Genomic DNA, 17,255 nt, shown 5'->3' on the forward strand with positions numbered 1-17,255 from the left:
AAAATGTCATCTCTCTCTCTCTCTCTCTCTCTCACACACACACACACATGCATACAGCCAGCTGCACTCTTTCCTACTGAAAAGTTCTTGTTCTTGTGATTAATTTGGTGATTTTTTTTCCCTCTCAATTTATGAAACCACTCTCTAGATGAATTTGAGTGGGAAAAAATCCACCAGCAAGGGCCTGATTCTGTCTTCTCTGAAATCAAAGGTGAGATTCCTTCAGTTCAGTAAGGGTAGGATCTGACCCTCAGGCTTGGTCTATGCTATCAACTTATGTCAGCATAACTACGTCACTCACAGGTCAGGAAAATCTGCAACCCTGAGTGATGTAGTTATACCAGCCTAACTCTCAGTGCAGACAGAGTTTTTCCCATCACCATGACAACCGCCTCTCGGGGAGCTGCATTAACTATGCCAATGGGAGAAGTTCTCCTGTCAGCATAGGTAGCATCTTCACTAAGTGCTGCAGTGGTGCAGTGCTATAAGCATAGACAAGCCCTAAAGCCAGGGCTACACTGCAGTTATACAGACGTAACCCCCTGTATAAACAGCATTGTGCTGATGGGAGAGCTTCTCCCATCAATATGATCTCTCGGGGAGGTGGATTAACTACACCACTGTAGTGCTGTACATGAAGACAAGCCCTAAGTCTCCATCCAGGTAACAAACACTGTTCGTCAGGATGCCCTCTCTGGTTTTGGAAGAGAGACTTTATCACATTTTGTTATTCCCTCTCCTCTCCACTCTCACCCTCCCCCACCATGGTTTTTGGGTTTAGTGTGGAGGCCATCCCCAACTGTCTGAACTTCCTGAGTCTGCAAAGGATCTCCCGAGATTTCGAGTTCTAGCTCTAGTGGGAAATATTAAGAGGACAGTTTCTTGGGGTGCTTTTCTGGCCATAAACCAGATGTGAACAAACACTTACCTAACTACTTGCAAAAAATTTGCTGTATTGTGTATAACTCAGCAAACAAAAAGCAGCAGACACCATTCCTAACCATAAATACTTCTTCATTTATCAAAAATCTTGTATATACTAGGTTAGATTAAAAACACAGACTTGTCGCTTAGGAAAAGTTAAAACTGAAAGTAGTTGCTCCTCTCTCATTCTGCCCACAGCACATTCCTGAAGCAATTGTGCCTATTCCCCTAAACTGGGCTGCAAAAGTGATTTCGTTTGTTTACTTTTCTCTTGCTGTGCACTTAATTCCTTCTGGGTTTTTGCAGCTCTAACACGTGGCTCTTCTGAGCTCTGCTAACAGCTCCTGGAACGGACTCCAAAGCTTCAAAAATCACATCAGCCCCCAAAAATAATTAATTGGCCCCAAAATCATGATTATTTTTTAAAGAAAAGATTACATTGTGTTTTGGGGCTGTCTTTTGAGTTTGGGGCTCCCCCTGTCCATCCCCATTGTGTCTAGGTGACAGTTAGAGCTGGCCACTCTCCCAGAGATCCTGGGTAAGGGGATTTTGGCCTTTGCTGGAGGAGCTCTCCCCTCCCCATCTCACAACCCCTGTCCAGGAAATAATCCTGCCCTTCAACTTCCATATCAATCCTGTCCCCTTGGTAGCTCCTGCATCGGTTCTGCCCATTCCCTCAACCCCCACATCAATTCAGCCCCACCAGCCTCACCTCTGCTCCTCCTACAGCTTCTGAGAGTCTTCACCCCTTTCTCCTAGACCCTGGTGTGAAGCCGGTGTGGCAGGGATGGAGGGCAGAGGGGGGAGGAGCAGAGGAGCCATCCCATTGTTCTCTGAAGTGAAAGGAAGCAAAGCTGCCCTAACTTGCTGGGTCCTACATGCTCCCTTCTCCCTTCCTGTAAGAAAGGGTCAGCCGCTGAGGGGACGAGAGAGAAACTCTGCCTGCAGTAGTTCTGATTGGCTACCCTTCCCCAGAAGGGGGGTGAGTGGGGAAGGCAGCCAATCAGCAGGGGTTTCCTCCAGTCAGGGATGAAATTTGGGAGAGGACGGGAGCTTCTCCCATCATGGCTCCAACCCCAGCCATAATCATGTATCACTTGAAGTGGGAGAAGGTGTTAATTAACCATGAAAGCAGCAAAAGACAAGTCTTACAAAATCTGTGCAATAAGACCCATATATCATCCCCCCAATGTTGTGTTGTAATGTTATCTCAGTATAACTGCTTATTTTAATTAAACTTTTGTTCTTTAGTCAGATCATCCTGATCCACAGATTCCTTTGATGTCATTTCAGATGAGGTCAAATGTATGGGACCAAGGATTAGTCAGTTAAAATCTTAGCCCCGTCATTTTGAAAAATCTTCAGTGGCTTATTTCAGATTCATCTGAGGCAATAGAGACTCTTGGTGAAGCAACTTTTTGTAGCTGACTCTTGTCCTTTCGGGTAATGAAGTTCAGGAGATCCAGGGCCGTCACCACTCCAAACACCATCTGTTTCTTGGCGTAACTGCCATCTCCAATGTCTGTAAGCACACAGCAAAGTACATTACTGAGTTATCTGACAAAGCAGTCCAGAAATGGCTGTGATTTTATAAAGATAAGACCTCAAACCAGCCAGCGTCATCCATACTATGATTCTACTGAAAAGGATTCCAGGCGCAACCCCACAGCAGTCAATCAGGTTACATCAGGGATGTATTGGGCAACAGTGCATTCTTTACCACTACAAGGAGTCTAATTTGTCACTTGACCTTATGAGACTTTTGTTCCAATGACTCCTGCCCTCCCCATCCCTGCAAATCTTTAACAGTAGCAGCAATGACTGTATTTATAAACAACTCTTGGCCCCCACTGCAGCTGACATAGTGCTGTACCACACCACTACCAAACAATATAAAGTGCAATAAAGTATAACTTTTTAAAACACATATCCTCTTAAAAGCAAACAAATAAAAATCAGGTGAGGGTGTCTAAATCAAAGAATGAAATACGTGTTGGGAGGGATGGGAGGAAAGTAATAAAAATGGGATGAACTGTGGTCAGACTGAAATAGCACCTGTTGACTAAGAAAAGTGTTCAAGAAGTGAGGTGAGTCTAGCTGGCTGAGTTTTTCTACCACCACCATTTTTTTCAGTGAAATTTTTTTGTCAAAATTAAAATGTTTAATAACAAATTTGGTTTAGAAGACATTTTTGATTTTTTGACAAAAAAAATTTAAACAAAAATTTTAAGGGTTTTTTTTTTTGGTGGGAACCCCCCCCCCCCAATCTTCCATAAACATTTAAAAATCAAATTTTTTTGGTCTTAATATTTCGCAGAAATATACCTGTTCTTTCCAACCCTCCACAGCTGAGATTGATGGCCAGCCTCCCCTTCCCACTGAAGAGGTATAATCACAAAGGGATTCACAGAGCCATTGCTTGATTTTCTTCTGTTGGGAGATGCATATGGATTTGCAGGGTCTGAGTTCAGCATGCCAGCCTGACCCTCAAACTGCAGCCCCTTGCAGGCGAACAAACCAACATGGTGTGCTATTTCACTAGTTCATGTGCATGAGCGGACTGTACATTTAACATTGTTCTCCCATAAAATCAGCCTAATTACACCTTGAAGTTCTAATGTTATCCAGAGTGCAGTTATCTTGACTGCTTTGTTGTGGCAGTGAAATCTTAAACAAAGCACCTCCCATAAGGGAAGGCATCATCTACGCTTACAATTTTTTACCACATAACTATGTGGTAAAGGATGTTATTTTTGCCAACATAGGTATATCTCTAAAAACCCTTGTGTGGATGCAGTTATACTAGCATAAGGGACTATATACTGGTTTAAGTTATGTTATTTCCCTGAGCCAGAAGAAGTTACTCCAGTATCGGCACTTTTAGCTCAGTATAACTGCGTCCACACTAGGAAGGTTTCGCTGCTCTATGGCAGCATATGTAAAGTGGCAAAACTTGTGAAGTGTGAGCAAAGCCTAAGAAAATATCCCCTTTCTGAAAACAGTTTGCTGAGGCTCTGGCTACAATACAGATGGTACAGCTGTGCTGCCGTAAGCTCTCTAATGTAGCTGCTCTAAGCGGACGAGAGAGAGCGTGCCTGTCGGCTTAATTACTCCAGCTCCCCTGAGTGGTGGCAGCTATGTTGGCAAGAGATGCTCTCCCACCTGCATAGTGCTGTCTACACTGACACTTAAGTTGGTGTAACTTACCTCGCTCAGGAGGGTGGCTTATTCACACCTCTGAGTGACATAACATATACTGACCTAAGCTGTAGTGTGTACATAGCCTGAGAACCCGACTCTTTCATTTACAGAGGCTCTCCAGCACAGGTGTTGTCATTTACTTTATATCTGTACAGCACCTAGCCCAACGGGGATCTAGACTGATTGGAGCCAGACTGCCCTGGAGAATGCTAATCGGGGTAGAGGAGAGGGCCAGATTCTGCTGCAACTCTGCCAGGAGGAACTGCCCATCGGGTCTCATCTCCAAATGGGAAAATCCAGCCCAGCCCTGAGCACGCTTGCTGCCATGATTCTGGGCATAGCCATGGAGTGCTGCCTGGCCCGCATGGGCTGGCTCAGTTCCTGGTAAGCAGAGGGGATATTGAGATGGTAGTGAGCAAACGGGGCACAGAAAACTAAAGTGCTGCCTGAGTGTGAACATAGAGCAGAGCCAGGCAAAGCGCGCCATGTGCTTGGGGGGCATGACGGAGGGCAGAAGAGCAATGAGCCCCCTAGTGGCCAATATGGCTAAGAAGGCTTAGAGAGGCTGGCAAGTCTGACTGGAGCCTCTGGCACAGGGCTGGCTCCAGACACCAACCCAGCAAGCAGGTGCTTGGGGCGGCCATTGGAGAGGGGCAGCACATCCAGCTCTTCGGTGGCAATTCGACAACAGGTCCCTCGGTCCCTCTTGGAGCAAAAGACCAGCTGCCGAATTGCCGCTGAAGACTGAAGCGGCAGCAGTAGAGCTGATAGTGGCTATTTTTTTTTTTCTTTTTTGCTGCTTGGGGCGGCCAAAACTCTGGAGCTGGCCCTGCTCTGGCAAGAAATTGCAATACTCCTAAAGAATAACAAAACTAACTTTTCCCCACCTTAATCACCTAACTTCACCCCACCCTTCTGAGTCCAGGTCTCAGCTGAGGAGAAGTGAATGGGCTCTCTGAGCATGTCTACACAACAACTAGGCACCCCCCAGCTGGCCTGTGCTGGCTGACTCAGACTCAGAGGGCTCAGGCTGCGGGGCTGTTTCACTGCTGTGTAGACGTCTGGGCTCACACTGGAGCCTGGGCTCTAGAAGCCTGTGAGCTGGGTGCTCCCAGAGCTCAGGGCACAGCCCGAGTCCAGATGTCTACACAGCAATGAAACAGCCCTAGCCCCGTGAGCCTGAGTTGAGCAGCATGGGCCAGCCATAGGGTTTTCTTTGCTGTGTAGACATACCCATCAGTGTCATTCTTTCATTGGCCTAATGGCTCACTCTCAAGTCCCACACAGGATTCCCTCCTTCTCACAGCTAAGCAAGCTGCCTCACCCAACCCCTGCTATCTTAAAGAGGAAGAGACAAGAGAGAGCACTCTCCCTTCCATCTGCACAAACATACAGGAGCTCTTGGGTCCAAGCCTAGGGGCAGGGAAGTGGGGAGCGTGGTCCCCTTAGCAACTGCCTCTTCTCTGGCACTCTGGCAGCTCCTCTGTTCTCAGTGGTACGCTTCTCCTCAGGTCTCCTATTAGGAATCCACTGGGGTATTAACACTGCTCTCAGCAGCATTACCGCACAAACTCCTTTCTCCAGCTGATGCTGCACAGAGATGGGGGACTCAGCCATGGCGGCTGTGTTACTACAATCCCGGCCAAAGGTTCCAGCTGAGGTCAGGACACTGTTATGTTGGGTGCTGTACATGAACATAGTAAAGAACAGACACTTCCCTGAACAGCCTACGATGCCAACAGACGAGAAAAAGGCAGTACTGTTATCCCTGGTTGAGAGATAGGAAACTGAGGCATAGAGACTGCATGACTTGCCCACAATCATGCACACAGTCCACAGCAGAGCTGGGACTTGAACTCTGACTTCCTGAGTCTCAGTCTGGTTCCTTTTTACTGTAGGCCAGGCTTCCTCTTTTGATCATCTGGCCAAGAAATGACACACTTTATAATAGCCATAAGGGCACCACTAAAATAAATCTGTGTCCAGCTGTAGAGCTAGTTAAATAATCAGAGTAAGAACCTTAGTGTTTCAGACTCCCCCTGCCTCTCTTCAGGCTACCACACATGGGACTTTGGAGAGGGGTGAATGTCTGGTGGATCCATGACTCTTCTGAGTGATGGGGGAAAATCCCTCATGCAGGAGGAACATAGAGTTGCAGGTGCTACTGCCCAGCTGCTCCGTTGGTACCTTCATGGCCCTATTGGGAGGATTCCATTTCCCAGTCCTTCCCCAAGAGAATGCCTGTGCAAAGCCCATATAATCTGGTTGGTGCAGAAGTCAGAGTCTGGCTTTTAAAGAGGTTCTTTCCTTTTCCTCATTAAAAGAGACTTACATTGCATCTGATCATGTACAACTATAGCAAAATGATCATTCTCCAGGATATTAGAGAGGTTTCCAAGGTTGTCATCCAGGCTAATCTAAAGAGAGACCAAAAAAAGAAAAAGGTCATTTAAATGCTTCACTTTGTGACAGCATTAGAGACTCAATTCTTACTTTTAAAGCACAAGCCTATGTGGGGGGCAGTATAGAGGTGTAGGAAGGGAGTATCAGAAGGCACAGGGGTGCTGATGCAGATGGAGCACTTCCTGGAGCTTTGGGGAGAGCGGGAGAAACACAAAAACAAACACAAAGGACCACGTCCTCATCAGGTATAGTTTGGAGTAGCTCCATTAACCCCAGTGGAGCTACGTCAGTCTATACCATCTGAGGATCTGGCCCAGTGACAGTTGTCATCCCCAGACCTTGCATGGGAGCAGAGAAATTGGGGAATACCCCTTTTGCTCTCCTTCCTTTGCACATCTGCAGAAAGCCCGGCATAATCTAACTTGTAATTAGACAAGTCATACAGTGGAATGCTTCAGAAACACAGACTATATATAGGATCAGCTCTGCCAAGTGCAGAATTCTACCATTTCAGCAGCAGCTGTTTGCCACGGTATGAGTGGGAGCAGGAGCAGGTCACCGAATTGGCACAAATGCACTGATCATAAATCGGTGATATGAGGATTACTCATGGAGTATTCAAGTTTCTCCAGCTAGACACTATCCTTGCATTTTTCCTTGCCTAAAAACCTCAGATGACAGATCCTAGCAGGCTTTGTGTCATTTCGGTAAGATTCTTTTCTCATTATCTCTCTATCCCACTTCGATTCCCTGTCCCCACTCCTCCTTCCCCTCTCATTTCTACTGTCCCTTCTTCTTCTCCACACTCCCTTCCCATCACCTCTCATCTTCTGTCTCTCCCTCTTGCTTATCTCATCCACTCTCTCCCCTCCCACTCCTTGGAGTGGGATCATGCCTTCTTTCTGTGTTGAGGGTTGCCTAGCTCACCTCTGGGCTCTATTTGAAACAAATCAATAGTAACTGTAATACCTTTGAAAACTGGTCATCGATGACCTTGATGACTGGGTCTGAGAACTGAGCATTTCCAGCCAACACGGAGGAGAGGATGTTACTGGGAGTCACCAGTCCCAAAATGTGACTGTAAGAGAACAGCGAGATTTGCAAAGGGTCAGGTTTGAGGTGGTCAAATGGCTAAACAGCGTTTAGGGACCAATCCTGCTCCCTTTGAAATTAATAACAAAATTTCCTGCCTTCAGTGGGAGAAGGAGGTGGCCCTTAGTTCATCTGAGCATTTTTTAGTGGGTGCATGTCTTCCGGACTGTCATTTCTTGGAGTGTCACAGTAAAAACAAGGCTGAGAAAACCAGCGCACTGTTGGGTCATCTCTTTCTTTCTTCCTTCCTGGGCTATGGGGTGAGCCTATCCTCCTGTACTAGAATCAGTTTCCACCACAGGAGAACATAGTTCTGACTTGTGTACCATCTGGTAGGGGAGGAAGCTGCCAAGCAAAGTGCGTAGCAAGGAAATAACAACGGCACAACATTTAGATGCTAATACAGAGAGATGGGGATACAATTTCAGACTGGGAACGTTCCATCTCCAAACCAGAGCCTGGGGCCAGATCATTATTAGCTGAGACACACTGTGCTGCAGGAAAAGCTCAACTTGTTTAGCCAGTGAGAGACTCCATTGTAAACCCCCAGCTGCTGTTGTAGCTGTTTCATTATAACATGCATCCTCAGGAGGGGGATCCGCTTTCTAATGAAGTGTTTTTAACAGCAATTATTGTCTGAAATTTGCAGCTCGGGATTTCACATTTGAAGAAAAGTCAGCTAATGGGCACTTGCTGTCATTTGCTAGTGTGTTTCATATCCATGCCTGACCTTTGCTGTACACTTCATTGATTAGGAGCCTGGTCCAACACCCATTGACTTCAGCGGGTGTTGGATCTTGCCAGTTTTTCTCTTTGCTAATTTATGTAACGTTTCCTTGATGGGCCACATCTATTATTACAGACTATAGCAAAAATGAAGATTTGAAACAATATAGTTTAGCTGATCCTAACAGGTGCAATACCCATGCCACTCAGTGGGGCTCAGCATCTCTCAGGATTAGGCCCGTGTCATTCTTTCTACCTTTACCACACAAGTTTTTAAATGGTACATTAAAAAGTGTATTGAAGGGACTGAATGAAGGTTTATTGTACAACTATAAAGTATTTCATCATTGGTTTCCTCATTGCTATTACTCATTCACAAAAGCATCCACCCAACCAGTAAAAGAGATACCCAGATTCAGCAACCACTGGTGCCTGGGCATAGCCCTTCTCCTTGAGGATTTCGATTGCCTTTTGACATTTGACTTCTGGGACAAGAAGCAGAGGGGCCGAGAGTTTCAGCTTTTGCACCTTGACGTTCCACCACCTATGGGAAAATGACAGCAGTTTATGGTTATTCACAAGCATGAGGCATGTGGGGGGCTGAGTCTGAGCTGCTCCTTGTCTTGTTTAGACAGAGCTCTCTCAGATACAGACTATAGTACAGTATACGCAGATTTAGACTGAGGTTACCACACTTCAGCTCAGATGTGTACTCAGGCAAGTGTCACTCCTGACTCAGGGCTTGAGCCTGCAGTGCTGAGCATACTGTCCCTGATTCGCCAAAGGCCTTAAGCAAGTGCTTAACTGTAAGAAGGGGCGTATTCTCACTTGACTTCACTTCTTTCATTTCTACCCTTGTTTCTTAAGGCCTGGAGCACGTAACCCCAGCACAAAAAGAGAGTCCTACAGCGCAGCAGATATGGCTTCTGGAAGATTCCTGTTCTCTCTGAATGAAAGGAAAACTGCAAGTCGGAAGTCATCTGACATTAAAGGGCCCTTCAAGCTAGCAGACAAAGGCAAAGCAAGATCTGATAGCTGTCAGCCGAAATTGGAAAAACTCAAATTGGAAACATGGGTGGCGCATGAACCGCTGGCTTGGGAAGGCTTGCCCCCAGCCCCGCCCCTTCCACCCTAGGCCCCACCCCTTCCACACCACCCTGGAACCCAGAGCCCCCCCACTGCAGCCACCGGCCCCTGCCTCACGCTAGTGCCCTCAGCCCTGGAGGCCCACCCCGCTGTTCCCATAGCCCCAGGAGGGCGGGCAGTGCGGCCCCAGCCCAAGCTTGGGCCATGGCACAGGGGAAGAGCCGCAGAGCCCAGAAGCAGGAACTGGACTGGGGGCAGAGCATAGGTGGGGCCATGCCTGGTTATTTGGGGAGGCTCAGCCTCCCCCAGCCTATGATACTCACCACCCATGACTGGAAATAAGATACAACTCTTTTTCAACAAAGAGGTTAATTAACCTTTGGAGCAACATCCCAAAGGATGTTTTAAACTGAGATTAACTGTCTTTCTAAAAACTATGCTGTAGTACCACCATGAGTCATTGGGCTCAAAAGTGTTCACTTATGTAGTAGAGAAGACTAAATTCCCTCCACTGCAAGAATCACTTGGCGAAATTCTATGGCCTGGGTTTGCAGGAGGTCAGACTATATTAGCATAATGATGCCTTGTGGCCTTAGAATCCATTAATCTAAAATGGAAACTTCATGTTTCCTGCCTGAATAGAAAATGGAGATATTTAAAAGGGCCCTTCATCTCTATCATCTATGACAATTGTCACCACAGATCTGCTGAGAGCAGCCTTGTTGGGGAGGACATTTGACATTGACCTACAAATTCATTCCAAATTGTTCTTCACTGTAGACAGACACAAGCGCTTGGTCTGTATGAAAGAATTAATTTTTGCAGAAAATCTCCTCCTCCTTTATGGACTAGACCAACATTTGAAAGAGAAACCAACATTTGAAAGAGAGTCACACTTTAATCTTGTTGGAATGGATTGGACTAATCTGCAGTTCTCAAACTGTGGGTCAGGACTCCAAGGGGGGATCACGATCCAATTTTAATGGGGTCACTATGGCTGGCTTAGACTTGCTGGGGCCAGAGGCCAAAGCCCAAGCCCAAGCCGCACTCTCTGGGGCCAAAGCCTGAGTTCTTCAGCCTTGGGCAGTGGGGCTCAGATTACAGGCTGGTCTTGGGCTTCCCCCCATTCTTGGGGCAGTGGGGCTTTGGCTTTGCCTCCATCTCCCCCTGTCCAGGGTGGCAGGACAGGCTTAGGCTTCAGTCCCCCGTCCTGGGGTCATGTAGCAATTTTTGTTGCCAGAAGGGGGATGTGGTGCAATGAAGTTTGAGACCCTCTGGACTAGATTAACTTTTCAGAGGGACTGAATTATTCAAAGAAAATTAAAAATAGATGATCGTATCCAAATACAGAGTGATTATTTCCCTATCAATGAGGGCAGTTAATGTAGAAGGGAGTAGAACCTTACCAAGGCTTGTGTTCCTGGACATTTTTTAGAAATCCATTCTTGCTCATCCACCTATCATTCAAGAACTTGGACCTAGAAATCATCAGCAAAGAACAAGGAAGAAGTTTGTAATGCACCCAGCAAGAAATTGGGGGGGGAGGAAGGGAGGGAGGAATTTAAATGCATTAGGCTTTAGTGTTTCACCGTGGCTCCCAGAGTTTGATCAATCAGCTGATGTTGGCCCCTTTTGAGGTGAATGGGAGGAGCAGGTGAAATTACACCAGTTATTTAGGTGCCTAAGTTTAGTCTAAGCACCCAAGTTTGAAAATTTCAGCCTAAGTGATTTTTCCTGGAGCATAATAGAGTACGTCAGTGACAAGTGAAATAAAATCCAAACGTTCTGATGCCCAGCCCTTTGCTCTTACCATTACATCATAATGTCTTGCACTCTTATGTTAATGTCCATATGAGGACTGCAAAGGCCCCCCGGTGAGAAAGGTAAATTAACTCCTTATTTATGGTCTCATTCAGCACTCCAGTTTTATGCTGGTGTAACTCTGTTGATTTACATGTGCCCACTTTCAGTGGTGTTACACTGGCAAAACAGAGTAGTGAAGTGGGTCCATAGTGTTTCCTCCTCTGACTGACTGATGTAATTTCCCCTCTGCCACAGACAATAACTGTCCACGTGACAGCAAAGCTTTTGTATGGCCACGTTGCTCATTTGGTCCATGAATGTCATTTCCATTGATACGGCTGAACTCTGCAATGCTGTCACCTCGGTGAAAGAAACAGGTCGGAAGCACGACAGAAGAGGAGTCTTACATGTAGTTCCTGACAGAGTCAGGCAAGATGACAACACAGCGCTGACCCTCCGTCAGAGTCCTGGCAGCCTTCACAGCAACGGACATTGCACTGCCAGAGCTGCCACCTGATGAATGAACAAGAAAATATACACACACAAGAGCTAACAGTACATGAGCCAATAACATATCATCACAGAGTGGTCTAGGGTGATGCCCTGCAGCGACAGGCAGGGGACAGTTGGGTCAGGGTTCGGTAATGGGACACTGAACCCTTAGGGCATGATCCTCCTCTCACCAGCACCAGTGTGTATCAGGCATAACTCCAATAAAGCCAGTGCAGTGACATTGGTGTTCGGGACAGGAGAATCGGGCCTATAATCTTGTTAAGTCCCTAACCTCAACAGAGACCAGGTAGTGACCAAAGGAGAGAATGTACAGGCGAGGGCTGTTGAAGGATTATGGGAGTGGTGATTCTAGTCCCATTTGTGGTCTCATCGCAAATGGCACCATCATCGCTCCTGTGAGCAGTGTCTGCAGGGAGGACAAGGATTGAAAGGACGTGGCCCCAGTTCCTCAAAGGTGTGTAGGCATCTAACTTCCATTGATTTCATATCTTTGAGGGTCTAGCCAGAGAGACCAAATTCCCTATCAGTCTTTGAGATGGCCCTTTCAGGTGAGGGGCAAGTGGCTGGGAGCAACTTGCCCGTGCTGTCCCTGTTTTGTTGGCACAGAGAACATTTCACTTGCCAGAGCTGTTGAGCTAACACATTTTACAAGTGCTTAGTGCACTTTAAATAAATGGTTGAAAGAAAGGAAAATTAAAACTGCATTTACACTTGGGATACCAGCCAGTGATGGCGTTTGGGGCTGTGAATGTGTGTGCACGTGCATGTGCATCTGTGTGTTATTGTTTTCCTACGTGTAACTGAAAAAAAGGTCCTTGGCTTCTCACAGGTAATATTGGTTTCTCACCTGCCAATATTTCAGCATAGAAAAGACTAAGGGTCATCATAGTCCTCAGTCCATGTGCACTTTGTATTTCTGAACCAAATTTGGTCTTGGTGTGACACCATTGACCACAAAAGGAATTACAGTATGAATGTAATGCTTCTGAGTGCAAGCGATATTTTGTAAGTGTAAGTTGCAGTAATTTAGTTTTGTAAACTAGCGGTACTCTAGCAAATGTAGAAAAAATGCTTATTTCATTGTCTATCACCTGAAAACTCAGACACTAGGAGTTAAGTTTAGTCATAGGTTGTTATTTTACAATTTATATGGCAATTTTCTTTAGACTTGCAGATGCTGTCCTTTGAAATGTGGAAACATATCTCTTGAGATAACCTTGAGTGTCAGAAGACACTAAAGGCCAATTTTTAAAGGTACTTATGTGCCTAACACCCACTGGTATCAATGGGAGTCAGGAGCCAAAATACCTTTAAAAATGTGCTTCTTATATATTCGTGTTACATATATACCAAGGTAACATTTTCAGACTTAGTTGCCTAAAATTAGGCACCTAAATCCAAACATAGGCATCTAAATAAAAGAGGACTGATTTTTCAATGGTGCTGAGCACCTAGAGCTCCCTTGACTTCAATGGAAGTTGTGGTTTCTCACTACTTCTTTAGCTATCAGCATGAGCCCATGTACTGGCCGGTATTGGATTTGAACCCGTGAGCATCTGGCCCAGGGCTGAGAGTGCAGCCAGCTGAGTTGCACCAATGCTTTGTGGAGTGGCACTGATGTCCATCTGTAAACAGCATTTGCACAAGTGTGACGTTATTGACCATATAGATCATGGTTGCAACCAAAGTCCTATAGTGGCACCAAATCTTGTATAAAGGGGATCAAATAAAGTGTTACACATATTGAATCTATTTCCCTGTGTTAAGTATCCTCACACCTTCTTGTCAACTGTCTAAAATGAGCCATCTTGATTATCACTACAAAAGTTTTTTTCTCCTGCTGATAATACCTCATCTTAATTAATTAGCCTCTTACAGTTGGTAAGGCTACTTCCACCTTTTCATGTTCTATGTATGTATATATATTTCTTACTATATGTTCCATTCTATGCATTTGATGAAGTGGGCCGTAGCCCACGAAAGCTTGTGCTCAGATAAATTTGTTAGTCTCTAAGGTGCCACAAGTACTTTTGTTCTTTTTGCAGATACAGACTAACACGACTGCTACTCTGAAATAAGACAAGATTATGGTTGGCTGGTTATGATTATGATATCTGTATGCATGTACCATTTTTGTATTTAAAGTTATAAGTATTAGCTTTATACTATCTGTATTTCAAACTTATGCTGTGCTACGAGGTGACACCCCAGACAAGTTGGTGTCAGCTCTGCCTAGCCCGCTTGATGGCCCATTAAGGACCATTAGCTATACAGTTGACCCATTGAGAGAAGGCAGATACACCTTTGTAACTCAGCAAAGTATGCATGGGACATGCCTATGGACAGAACTCTGAGATTTGTTCTTGCCATGTGCCCAAATGCTTGTCTTTGAAACAAAGAAAGAGAAGCCACATGATAAGAGACTATAAAAAGCTGCTGCAGCTCCTCCATCTTGTCTTCAATCCTGCTTCATACGTCTGGAGGAACTTTACTACACAGAAGCTTTGAACCAAGGACTGAAAGACCCATCCCAGCTGTGGATGTACTCCAGGGACTTGATTTGAATTTGCAGTTTATTCCATCACTACTACAAGCCTGAACCAAGACCTTTGCCATTACTGTATGTAATTGATTCTATTTAACCAATTCTAGCTCTCATCTATATCTTTTTCCTTTTATGAATAAACCTTTAGATTTTAGATTCTAAAGGATTGGTAATAGTGTGATTTGTGGGTAAGATCTGATTTGCATATTGACCTGGGTCTGGGGCTTGGTCCTTTGGGATCGAGAGAACCTTTTTTCTTTTACTGGGGTATTGGTTTTCATAACCATTTGTCCTCATAATGAGTGGCACTGCTGGTGATACGGGGAAACTGGAGTGTCTAGGGAATTGCTTGTGTGACTTGTGGTTAGCCAGTGGGGCAAAACTAAAGTCTTCTCTGCTTGACTGGTTTGGTTTGCCTTGGTGTGCAAAGGAACCCCAGCCTGGGGCTGTTACTGCCCTGCTTTAAGCAATTTGTCCTGAAATGGTACTGTCAGTTGGGTTTCACCAGAACCAGCATTGTTACAAGAAGGACAACTGTTCATTCTGAAAAGCTGTTCGGTTTCTCTTACAAAGTATTTCTCCTTGCACCAGGTACTGGGAGCTATAAGAATGCCTTACTTTAACAGGACATCTCAAAACTTTCTGCTTCAATCCTTGCACCTTCCAGTATCATATGGCAACAGCTCAAAGACAGCAAATATAACCTCCTATGGCTGACGTAGTGGAGCTGCAGTTTTTGTCCATTTGCCCTGTTCTGAATATCACTAATCTTTCCACTTATCTCATGTGACACTGCACCCAAAAAAAGGTAGCCCCAGAAGTTCTTCTTATGCAGAAGTGTGAACATGAGATGAGATTACAATTATTTAGATTGAGTCAGATCCAGGGCTGCTATAAATCATTGTAGCTCCATAAAATCAATTCACACCAACTCAGGATCTGGTCCCATCAGTATAGCACAGAGAATGTGCTCAGAACTGTATAAGACGCAAAAACACAGACACTGCCTGCCCTGAAGAGCTTTCTAGTCTAAAATGATTAAAAGATGGAATTAAAATGGAAAATGTTTATGAACAGATATAACATTCTTCAGTAACTTACCACACAATAATCCTTCCTCTCTAATCAGCCTGCGAGCCATGAGAAAGGAGTCCGTGTCATTGGACTTGCACCACAGATCCACCACCTGAAAGGAAGAAGAGAAAGATTTTAGGGTCCTAGACATGTTATTTTGGGCTCCTTGCCTCTGGTGCATTCTGCTCTGTACAGGAGGCCGGGTTTTCAGAGGTGCTGAGCACCTGCAGCTTCCATCGGCGTCAAATCACTTTTCGCTGCACTTGAAAATGAACACACATGGCAAAGCACGTGTAGGCTTCATCCTCAGCTTCCACTGGAGTGAATTTTAATAAATTAATTAATTAATTCATTCATTCATTCCTCATATGCTCCTGCCAACACTGCAGAAGTAAAAATGTTAGTGTCTAATACGTTTTGAGTAGTGGTGGACTGAGGAAGTGGTGTTCAGATCCCAGACGGGGTCAAGCTAGGGTTCAGGGTTTTGCTGAACCAGGGTTAAGATTAAGGGAGAGATTCAGTGGTGCTGATGGCTTGCAAAGTGCTCTGGCGGAGACTTCAGGCCAAAACCCTAGGAATGGGCTCAAATTCAAGCGCTGTTATTCAACCAGATCTAAAATGTGAAGGGGCTCACACTCGAGGTTCTGGTTTTGTGTGTGACTCCGAGAACCAGGCTCAGTGTTTTCCTGTGGAGGTGGGGAGTGGGGAAGGAGGCTAAGCTAGGGCTGTGAAGAACTCTGACTGGCAATGGGGTATGGATCAGACTGGTGAGCAAGGGAGTTGCTGTGTGAAGGAGAAAGTGAGATGATGTTGTGGTGCATTTCTGGCAATTTTTGTTTGTTTATAACTGTCTCTCTGCTTGCCTGCTGTGCCTTTTAGATTGTAAGCTCTTCAGAGCAAGGTCTCTGACTCTTCCATAGGTGTGTCTACACTGCAATCACAGGTGTGAGTGCAGCTCGTGAAGGCATATCCACAATAACTTTAATCTAACTAACTCAGGCACTAGTAGCAGGGAAGCTGCAGCAGCATGAGCTTCAGCACTGGCTCTCCAAGCCCACCCAGAACCCTTCGTAATTACTCCAGCAGACAGCCAGTACCACAGCCCACGCTGCTGCAGCTTTACTTCTACCTGCATCTGAGCTAGCTACACTACAGCTAGGGCGTGATATGTCTAGAACTAACCTTTGTGTACATAGCATCTAGCACTATCGGGTCCTGTCCCTGGTCAGGGCCTTCAGGCTCTACTAGAATTCATATAGTAAATAACAATAATAATGAAAAGCACTGGGACCCATTATTAACAAGGCTATAAGAACTGCCTGAAAGTTTGTAAAGAAAGACAGAATGATGGAGTGCAGTGTTGCAGCATATTTCTGGTTGTCTCTTAAATATGGCCTATCCCTGCAGCTCATGTAGGTCAGACACATGGAGAAATGTGCCAGGGGTTTGGCAGGATCTAAGCCACCAGCGATAGCTTCTTTTGTGTTGGTAACTAATTCAGCTAACTTTCAACAATTAGTGATGGACCAGAACTGGACTCTGGATCTGAACACTTCTGAACGTGGGGACAGTTTGGTCCAAGAGCCAAACTTCATGGCTGGGCCCTAACCACCCATCCCCCTGCTTCCTCATTGCTTGTCACAATGCTACATACTGATCTGTCAAGGACAGTTGGGATAAAGTCATGTCCAATCCCTTCTACTTCCATGGTTGCGTCCTCTGCCGTGTTCAGCTCACTGGGCAGAGCGACAATGGAGCCTTCGGGATCTACACCAACAATCTGAAAGGGAAGAATCACTTGTTAGCCACACTAAGAACCTAGGGAAAATGAAGCAGAAACATCTCCACTGAAAAAATTACCGGTGTTCATATAACCATATTTGGCTGC

The 17,255-nt window shown here is 45.5% G+C and overlaps 1 protein-coding gene across 2 annotated transcripts in view; it reads right to left on the reverse strand.

Annotated features, from left to right (window-relative positions):
• Positions 1–1,387: 1,387 nt before the first annotated feature.
• Positions 1,388–17,255, reverse strand: part of CBS (cystathionine beta-synthase) — a 94,554-nt gene continuing 78,686 nt past the window's right edge. For both annotated transcript variants that reach the window (XM_032790164.2, XM_032790165.2), the window contains exons 8-15: positions 17,022–17,147; positions 15,395–15,479; positions 11,643–11,748; positions 10,839–10,910; positions 8,756–8,890; positions 7,498–7,606; positions 6,458–6,542; positions 1,388–2,446 (exon numbers count right to left, since the gene is read on the reverse strand). In XM_032790164.2, the coding sequence (XP_032646055.1) occupies positions 2,286–2,446; positions 6,458–6,542; positions 7,498–7,606; positions 8,756–8,890; positions 10,839–10,910; positions 11,643–11,748; positions 15,395–15,479; positions 17,022–17,147 (879 nt within the window). In that variant the 3' untranslated portion in view covers positions 1,388–2,285. The remainder of the gene's footprint in view (positions 2,447–6,457; positions 6,543–7,497; positions 7,607–8,755; positions 8,891–10,838; positions 10,911–11,642; positions 11,749–15,394; positions 15,480–17,021; positions 17,148–17,255) is intronic.

This window comes from Chelonoidis abingdonii, chromosome 1 (assembly GCF_003597395.2).
Source record: "Chelonoidis abingdonii isolate Lonesome George chromosome 1, CheloAbing_2.0, whole genome shotgun sequence".
NCBI classification, from domain to species: Eukaryota; Metazoa; Chordata; order Testudines; family Testudinidae; genus Chelonoidis; species Chelonoidis abingdonii.